This window comes from Electrophorus electricus, chromosome 3, assembly GCF_041902795.1.
Source record: "Electrophorus electricus isolate QZ-2024a chromosome 3, ASM4190279v1, whole genome shotgun sequence".
Classification (NCBI taxonomy): domain Eukaryota; kingdom Metazoa; phylum Chordata; class Actinopteri; order Gymnotiformes; family Gymnotidae; genus Electrophorus; species Electrophorus electricus.
The window spans coordinates 8,675,001-8,685,000 of record NC_137499.1 but is presented as its reverse complement, the minus strand read 5'-3'; the positions used below and the strand labels follow the sequence as shown (position 1 = coordinate 8,685,000).

General features: G+C 45.7%; 1 protein-coding gene across 2 annotated transcripts in view; it reads right to left on the bottom strand.

Moving 5' to 3' along the window:
• LOC113589360 (putative methyltransferase NSUN7) overlaps positions 1-10,000 on the bottom strand; it is a 24,140-nt gene that overhangs the window by 7,422 nt on the left and 6,718 nt on the right. For both annotated transcript variants that reach the window (XM_081710145.1, XM_035529765.2), the window contains 5 exons: positions 7,288-7,346; positions 3,654-3,793; positions 2,902-3,054; positions 2,268-2,451; positions 374-641 (listed from right to left, as the gene is read on the bottom strand). In XM_081710145.1, coding sequence (XP_081566271.1) covers positions 374-641; positions 2,268-2,451; positions 2,902-3,054; positions 3,654-3,793; positions 7,288-7,346 — 804 coding nt within the window. The remainder of the gene's footprint in view (positions 1-373; positions 642-2,267; positions 2,452-2,901; positions 3,055-3,653; positions 3,794-7,287; positions 7,347-10,000) is intronic.

The window sequence follows — 10,000 nt, the reverse complement described above, 5'->3', positions numbered from 1 at the left end:
ACAAACATACACACACATACACACACACACACACACATACACACGCATACACACACACACACACGCACGTACGTGCACACATACACACACACGTATGCACACACACACACACACACGCGCGCGCACACACACACGCACGAGCACGCACACACGCGCACACACACACGCCCACACACACGCGCGCGTGCATGCGCACACATGCACACACAAAAAAATCACTCATCATACTGTATCTCTGAAGCTTTGACGCAGAATAATTTTTATACCACACCCAAACATCCACCAACAAAAACACACCCATACAGCTTAGTTTACACACACACACACACACACACACGCACACACACACATGCACACACACACACACACTTACTGCTGCAGGCCATGCTGGAAAGGACCTCTTGCAGTTCATGTTTCTGATCAAACGATAGCTCCCCCCCACACACAAGCACTCGCGCGCTGCCATGTGTGTGTTTGCCGGAGAGGGGTGTGGTGTGTGTGTGAGCATGTGTGTGCGCCCCAGCGACAATGGCAGCCAAGTGAGCCAAAGTAGAGGCGGAGAAGGAGCCAGCCACGAGCACATCTCTGCCCACCTCCAGCAGGGGGCGAACTGCCCACGGCCCCACGCAACACGACTTATCCTGCAAACACACACAGCAAGCGTGAGTGACGCCAACGCAGCTGACTGGCTGAGGGGCATCGGAGCTGGAGGGCACAGGGTGTTTTCACCACTGAGAATGGTGGGAGATAGTAGAGGACAAGAGCATCATGGGAAACTGAGAAAAATAAGTCAGGCGTGGTGGTGGTTGTGCTGGTGGGATCCTGTATTATACAGAAACGTGTGCTGTAATCATTCTCACTGCTAGTAACAGCACAGCAGTCTTAACACGTCTCCTTGTATGAAGCTCTGTATATTAGACAGAGCACGGAAGAGATGGAGAAAGAGGGAAGGAGGGAAAAGGTGCGAACCGTATTACGTGTAAGACCAGACTGTGTTATGTGTTAGATCAGACTGTGTTATGTGTTAGATCAGACTGTGTTATGTGTTAGATCAGACTGTGTTACATGTAAGATCAGTCCATCAGTCCATGTGTTATGTGTTAGATCAGACTGTGTGTTATGTGTTAGATCAGACTGTGTTACATGTAAGATCAGTCCATCAGTCCATGTGTTATGTGTTAGATCAGACTGTGTTACGTGTAAGACCAGACTGTGTTATGTGTTAGATCAGACTGTGTTACATGTAAGATCAGTCCATCAGTCCATGTGTTATGCGTTAGATCAGACTGTGTGTTATGTGTTAGATCAGACTGTGTTACGTGTAAGATCAGTCCATCAGTCCATGTGTTATGCGTTAGATCAGACTGTGTGTTATGTGTAAGATCAGTCCATCAGTCCATGTGTTATGTGTTAGATCAGACTGTGTTATGTGTAAGATCAGTCCATTTGTTATGTGTTAGATCAGACTGTGTTATATGTAAGATCAGTCCATCAGTCCATGTGTTATGTGTTAGATCAGACTGTGTGTTATGTGTAAGATCAGTCCATCAGTCCATGTGTTATGCGTTAGATCAGACTGTGTGTTATGTGTAAGATCAGTCCATCAGTCCATGTGTTATGTGTTAGATCAGACTGTGTTATGTGTTAGATCAGACTGTGTTATGTGTAAGATCAGACTGAAGTATGGCTTCCAAATCTACAGTTATTTTGTATATACTTCATGTATGTATTTTATATTTATATTTTACTCAGCTCTTAAACATATTTTATATCCTATCATGTTTTTGTTAGTTTCATTTTTTTCCATTTCTATTGCTCTTTGTTATTTGTGAACCTGTGTGGCTTGCTGTCTAAACTGGGTTTGTCTTTCTAGTGAACACGGTTCACGCATTCACACTAAATGCTAACGCTGCCACTCAGTGGGTGTAACCGTGGTGACTCTCAGCGACGGTGGCGTCATGTGCATACCCTCTATTATGGCCGAGCATAGCCAGAGACATCCTATACAAATAATGAATTTGGTGTAGATCGAGTATGTGCTAATTTAACCATACAAAAATGGCAAATTCATTTAACAATGTATGTACCATGTGTTTTTTTTAACACAACTTTGTCTAATACCTCTTGTCATTACAGCTTTCATAATTAATATTAAAAACTGAAACTATGTAAACACTAAAACTAATCTACAGAAAATTATTATTTTATAAATTAACATTTCAAATCAATAACACCACGGTTATGGGGGTTGTTGAGTGTGTGGATACCTGTACGATCAGTTTGTATTCTGACAGTAGGTTATTATGACACAGTTCTTCTCTCACACAGGCTGGAAACACCAGTACATCCATACAGTGGGGGTCCTTACAGAAGGTCTGTCCCTCCAACTGCCCGACGGATGTAACACGGGAGAAACCTGCACTCTTCAACTCATCACACACTTCCTCCATACTTGAGAGAGAGACAGACAGAGAGAGAGAGGTTTAGTTAGAATTAGGTGTGTGTGTGTGTGTGAGTGTGTGTGTGTGACCTCCAGAAGCACTGATTGCATCTGTCTGCAGCCCAGATTTATTGTCCCTAAGTCAGCTTGTCTGTAGGCTCATATGAGCTACAACCACACACGCATGCGTGCACGCACGAACACACACACGGGATCGTTTGAAATAAGACTGGTCATTCTGGAATAGAGGTTAGACATAGGAGAACAGCCTTAATAGGACGGCAGCAGCATGGCAGAACAATAAACTATTTCACACACACACACATATACCATGTCCTCCAGTTAACCCCTAAATGTTAAGGCAACCGATGATAAAGGATTCACTTTTCTAAGCTGTTTATTCCATTTCTCTTTTTTGTGTGTGCGCGAGTATTGTGTGTGTTGGGGGCGGGGTTCTGTACCTGGCTCGGAGTGTGTTAACCCAGGCGTAGAGGGGCAGGTTGGATGCTCGCTCTTGTCTCTGTTGCACAGTCTTGGGCAGGATGCACTGGATAGTAAGCAGGTGGTGTTTGATTCTGCAGCGTGCTAATGACGCTTCTAGCTTCGTCTTAAACCTGACAGTGACAATAACAACCAGGCTCACAAACAAAAACAACTAAAACGGACACATCACAACACATCACAAACATGTCACAAACCGCACAAACACGTCACATCACAAACCGCACAAACACGTCAAATCACATCACAAAGCACACAAATATGTCACAAATGCATAACAAACCACACAAACACATCACAAATTGCACAAACGTGTAACAACCCACACAAATGCATAACAAACCACACAAACACATCACAGCTGCACAAACCGCACAAACATATCAGCAGCTGTGTGTCATGCTGCCTACCAGTGGCTGTTTACACACCATTATTATTATATTATTATAAGTGCACACCAAATCTAAACAAGTCACCTAAGATCTTTATCTTCAAGTGCATAGATAATAGTCATCACCACGGCTCACGTAGTGTCCCATCTCCTCAGTGAATTCAAAAATACTGAAATCTTGTGTGTGTGTGAATCCTGTTGTCTGTGTGTCTGTGTGCGCGCGCATGTGTGTGTGTGTGTGTATGTGTGTGTATGAACCCTGGGTGTGTGTGTCTGTCTGTGTGTGTTTGTGTGTGTATATCCTGTGTTTTCCTTTCTCACCTGAACAGGCATTCCTCAACTTCTCTGACTGACGGCTCTGCTGCACCCTCTTTCTGATTGGCCAGTTGCTCGCGGGGGCGGAACTTCCTGTCCAGGAAGTCGTACAGCATCACAGCAACCAAACTCATCAGATCATTTGCCTGGTCATAGACAGAGAGACAGAAGCAGCTATTGTTCCAGCTGATGGACAGCCCTTATTCAGAGCACACACGCTACTTTTCCACCAGTAGTGCTGATTCATGTAAACTATTGAACTTATTAAGAACGGACCCGCCTTTCCTCTGCTTTGAGAGCACATCTGGATGTGGCCGTTTCCTCATCCGGAAACAAGACGGACAACATGTTAAGCACATGCTTGCTTCTTTCTTTGAGGGCAGATCTCACCATCAGGAATCAAAACGTTCAACTTTTTCCGAACCACTGGTGATTCAGGACCACTGGTGACCCCAGGGCCCCGCCCCCCGCCCTAGCCTCGGCACTACACATGGGGATATAAGCCATCTTACTGGCTTGTGTATTTCCTAACTGGTGTGCTCTTTAAAGGCAAGGCCAGCTTGTCCCTTTCTTCTCCTCATCTAGCTTTCATTCTCTTTTGTCCTCTAACAAGGTCACCGCCAAAAGCTTCGGGACTTTCCACGTCGTGTCGCCCGGCAACGGTATTCCCTGAAGGGCTGTAGCTAAGTGCTAAGTTAACAGGCCAAGCCCTGCTGAAATGACATTATGATGCTATAGTTAATATGGGTGCATTAGTATGTGCGAGCACACACACACACACACACACACACACACTAACTGATGGTGATACTGTCAGCTGATAGTTGTGTGACAGTTGGAGAGGATGTCAGTAAAGTTCATTCTTGTAGCCTGTTAGTAAGGAGGTCATTTGTGTACACTGGGCCTAACTGAGCTATATAACGTTTATATCTAAATAAAGATTTGTTATTTAAGTCATTACTCCGAACATGCTCACATGCTCTGTGCTAGCCTGTCTGTCTGTCTGCGTGTGTGTCTGCTAATCCTTCTGCCCTTGCTGACTTTGGCTCATGTGGAAGTTCTAATAAAACCGTTTTACGTTTGAATGCAACCGTCTCCATTTCCCATTTGAAATACAGTCCTTCCCGTGTGGGAAAAAAAAGAGGAGAGAGAGAAAAAAGGAGAGAGAGAGAGAGAGAGGGAGAGAAAGAGAGAGAGAAACTCAGGATGCAGGGCAAAAACCTGCCAAGTCACCAGCAAATGACCCATTCATCCTTCACCATGGGCATATTTCATCTCCTGTGTGTGTGTGTGTGTGTGTGTGTGTGTGTGTGTGTGTGTGTGTACACGAATTAGTGCTGAGATACAGCACTCCCTCTTCCAACCCTCACACAGTCTAATCATACCCGAAAACCCACACGTACAGATCAGATCCTGGAGCTAGAACTACAATAGTCCACATCACAGACAGATGGAGACTGTGCTATAGTAGTACACATCACAGAGAGATGGAGACTGTGCTATAGTAGTACACATCACAGACAGATGGAGACTGTGCTATAGTAGTACACATCACAGAGAGATGGAGACTCTGTGCTACAGTAGTACACATCACAGACAGGTGGAGACTCTGTGCTACAGTATTACACATCGCAGACAGGTGGAGACTCTGTGCTACAGTAGTACACATCACAAGACAGGTGGAGACTGTGCTACAGTAGTACACATCACAGACAGGTGGAGACTGTGCTACAGTATTACACATCGCAGACAGGTGGAGACTCTGTGCTACAGTAGTACACATCACAGACAGGTGGAGACTGTGCTACAGTAGTACACACCACAGACAGGTGGAGACTCTGTGCTACAGTAGTACACATCACAGACAGGTGGAGACTCTGCGCTACAGTAGTACACATCAAAGACAGGTGGAGACTGTGCTACAGTAGTACAAATCACAGACAGGTGGAGACTGTGCTACAGTAGCACACATCACAGACAGGTGGAGACTATGCTACAGTAGCACACATCACAGACACGTGGAGCCTGTGCTACAGTAGCACACATCACAGACACGTGGAGACTCTGTGCTACAGTAGTAGTTTTACTGTACAGTAGTATGGTTTATACTCATTCGTAACACACCATGAATAGCAGACTAAGTGCTATATGCTGCTCTACTACTGTTAAAACTACTGCGACGTTCCTCTGTGGTTGTCTGGTTATCCCTCATGACGCGAATGTAAGAGTGTCACACATCCGCAGGAATTCCTCATCTCCAGCACACAGTGCTTGTGAGTTTCTTTTCCTGGTCCCGTAATGTCTGGAGTCTGAGGGGCCCACACGACATTTTTCTTCTCATGTGTGTAAGTGCTTCTTTATCTGTAAGCCATGTAGCTTTGGCGAGTGTGTGAATGTGTTTAACGGAGAACATGCAACCTTTCAACCTTCTTGTATCACTACACCCCAGGGCAATTCTCTGACACACACACACACACACACACACACACACACACACACACACACACACACCCTAGTTTACATTCAATCCTAGATGTCTTGTACACATACATATAGTTTTAACCACTATTCATCGCTCTCTCTCTCACTCTCTCTCTCTCTCTCTCACACACACACACACACACACACACACACACGCACATACACAGTCAATCACCCTTGCAGAGACAGATGCTGCATAGTTTATCCACTATTCCTCTCACACACACACACACTCTCACAGGGACAAACACAGTATAGTTATAACCATGATTTCTCTCACACACACAGTCACTAGCCCCTGCAGAGACACACAGTTCCTCTCTCACACACACAGTCTGACACAGCAGGCCTGAAGAAGAGTAAGACAGGTTAAAAACAGGAAGTTTCAGAAGGAAAATCTTTTATCCAAAGGAAAGCGAAGGTTGACTGGGTACAACTGGGATTGATAATTAGTCAAGTCCCACAGGTGGCGAAGCACACACACCTGCAGAGCTAAACCCATGTGTTCAGCAATGCCATCACATCAATAGCAGTTTCCCTCTGCTTACTCCAGTTCTTACTAGCTACTGATACAACTGCTGCTAGTGCCCCTTAAACACACACACACGCTCGTGTGCACACACAATCATGCATGCACGCATGTACACATCACATTCACACACATGCGTAGGCATACGCATTGATATGCATACCCACGCATGCACAATTACATGCACAAGTGCACGTGCGAACACACGGAAAACCTAATGATTAATAATGCCAGATAGATTTTTGGCCAGCGGATAAAACACAGTCTGTGATTAACTGAGTCAGATGAAAGATTAATAGGTTATGGAGCCAAAGTAGCAGCAGAACGAACTCAGCAGTAAAACATCATTTGAGCTTCATTTTGTAGTCAGAGCAGAGAAGGTGAACTCACTCAACCTCTCCATTCCTCAGAGCCACTCCTCCCCCGCTCCCCCCTGCTCCTTTAACTCCTCCCACAACCTCTCTACTGAGAAACACTCTGCCCCGCCCCTTTAACTCCTATCACAACCCCATAACCACTTTGCCCTCCTACTCTGTTCCGCCTTTTAGCTCCTCCCACGCTGCTCTGAAGCGCCGGCCTCCCTCCTGGCGCCTGTCCACCCAAAGCAAACGCTCTCGAAGACGCACTCACCATCGGATGAAACAGGTAGAAGCAGCTGTCCATCATGACGTCCTCCAATAGCTCCTGATCTGAGGGAGAGAAGACTGGGTTAAAGAGAGCACAGCGAAATGCGCTACCGCAGGCCCTCCGTAAGCCCACCTATCCTTCTCGCCTTCGCCGGGCGTGATTTATCCGAGGCAGTGCCAACCGTGGCGGGCCCTGGGTGCTGTACACGCAGATTAATGGAGATATAAAAATGAGGTGTGTCTGCCTTTCCGAGCGCAGATGCAATCACGCTGTCGAATGGATCGTTCCGCCGGCCCGACCCTGCTGGCCGTCCGGTACGCGATCGTAGCCCGTCTACCAACCTCGTTATGTTTCGTTATGCCGACCGGCAGACTTGGAACGTCCTAATTAAACATCCTCTGCGCAATCTGCCTTGGAAATGGAGCCACTGGAGCGGTTCAGCTGCGCCTGGACGGGGGCGCGCCGCGGCGGGCGTCAGGGCCTCTCGGTGCGAGGGACAGACGGCCCGAACTCCATCACGCGCGGCCGAACTACCCGTGATTCAACACTCCACATTACACATTTGCACTCGGTAACAAACGCAATGCAATCCCACAGCCATAATAACAAATAAAAGCACATTATTATAATAAGACATTATCAACATTTGTAATTTTGCGAGGCAAAAGTACGAGAGAAAAGATGACTCTGTACGCCGAGCAATAAGAGCAGCATCGAGCCGGAGTGCTGTTAAGATCACAGTGCATGGTTCTACTGTGTGCGTGGACCTGGTAAACGTGATATACTGCTGCACTGCAGAGCGGAGATTTCATTCGCCTTTATTTCATCTCTCAAGAGGACCCGCGTGTGGAATGAAATGCCATAAAGAACTCTATCTGACAGGGGGAGAAGGAGGGGAGAGAGAGAGCAGGAGCGAGGGATAGTGGCGCGGGAGAGGGGAAGTGAATGTCTGATGAGGGACGTTAAGGTAATGGGCAAAATGAGAGAATGCTAAAAGCACGAGTCACGGGAAAGAAAGAAAACGAGAGAAGAAAATAAAGATGAAGAAAGAATGAGGCAAAGAGAAACTGGATTGTTTTAGCATGAAAGAGGGAAGGAGAGTCTCCATACGTGAAGAAGTTGGATACACCTGTTCATCAGGAATACTATATATATATATATATATATATATATATATATATATATATATATATATATATATATATATATACATACATACATACACACACACACACACACACACACACACACACACACACAAGGGATTTCACTCTGTATCACTGCAAGAGGCACTGTGAAATAAAACTTGCTGCAACAACCACGATCAATTATTCATATGCTGACACCCATGTCTAAACGGAGTGTGTGTGAACGAAGTGTGTGTTTTAACTCCTCCTACAACCTCTCTACATTCTAATGGAGTGTGTGTGTCTTCATCTAACAGGAAGAGGGTTGAGCACTCCAACCCCATTCACGCACACACACTCAAAAGTTCAAAGAGGTTTTATTGTCATTTCAGCTATATACAAGTACACAACAAAAATGAGACAGTGTTCCTCCAGGACCATGGTGCAACACAAAACAACAGTGCAACAGACAACATGCTACACAAGTGCAAACAGTCCAATATAGTGCAAAAATGTCATTAAATAAACATTAAATAAACAATAATAAATACAGAACAGGACAAATACAAAATGAATAGACAGTGCAATTATTTAGTGCAGTACACAGTACTGGGAATATGTAAAGTGAGTTGTGCATAGCAATCAGTGACATGCTACACTGAACATAGCAGTCACCAGTAGCAGCCAGAACAGTTCAGAGTACAGTGCTGGTTTAGTACAGCACTCTAGCAGCAAGTAGGATAATGTGCAAGACTGCAACAGGAGTGCATAGTTTATTTGTGTGACGTTTGACTTCAGCACTAGTCCGATGCAAAACAATGTGTGAGTGTGTGTATAGATATGTATGTATGTATGTGTGTGTGTGTGTGTGTGTGTATGTGTGTGTGACTGTGTATAAGCATGTATAAAAGTGCCGATTTTGGAATCTGAATTGGAATTGGAGTTAGCCAGAGTTCAGGAGTCTAATGGCTTCTGGGAAGAAGCTGTTGCACAGTCTGGAGGTGCGGGACCGGATGCTGCGGTACCTTCTTCCAGATGGCAAAAGGGTGAACAGTTCATGTGAGGGGTGTGTGGGGTCTTTCACAATGTTGGTGGCTTTCCGGATGCAGCGTGTTATGTAGGTGTTCGTGATGCAGGGAAGAGAGACCCCAATGATCTTCTCAGCTGTTCTCACTATTCTTTGGAGGGTCTTGCGGTCAAAGGCGGTGCAGTTCCCAAACCAGGTAATGATGCAGCTGCTCAGGATGCTCTCTACAGTACCTCTGTAGAAGGTAGTGAGGATGGGTGATGGGAGATGGGCTTCCCCCAGCTTCCGAAGGAAGTAAAGACATTGCTGGGCTCTCTTGGTGATGGAACTGGTGTTCAGGGTCCAGGTGAGGTTCTCCACTATGTGAACACCAAGGAACTTGATGTTCTTGACGATCTCCACTGAGGAGCCGTTGATGGCAAGCGGGGAGTGATCTCACCTTGCTCTCCTGAAGTCCACAACCATTTATTTTGTCTTGTCAACATTCAGATACAGGTTGTTGACCTTACACCAGCTCACCAGTTCTCACACCTCCTCTCTGTATGCTGACTCGTTGTCTTTG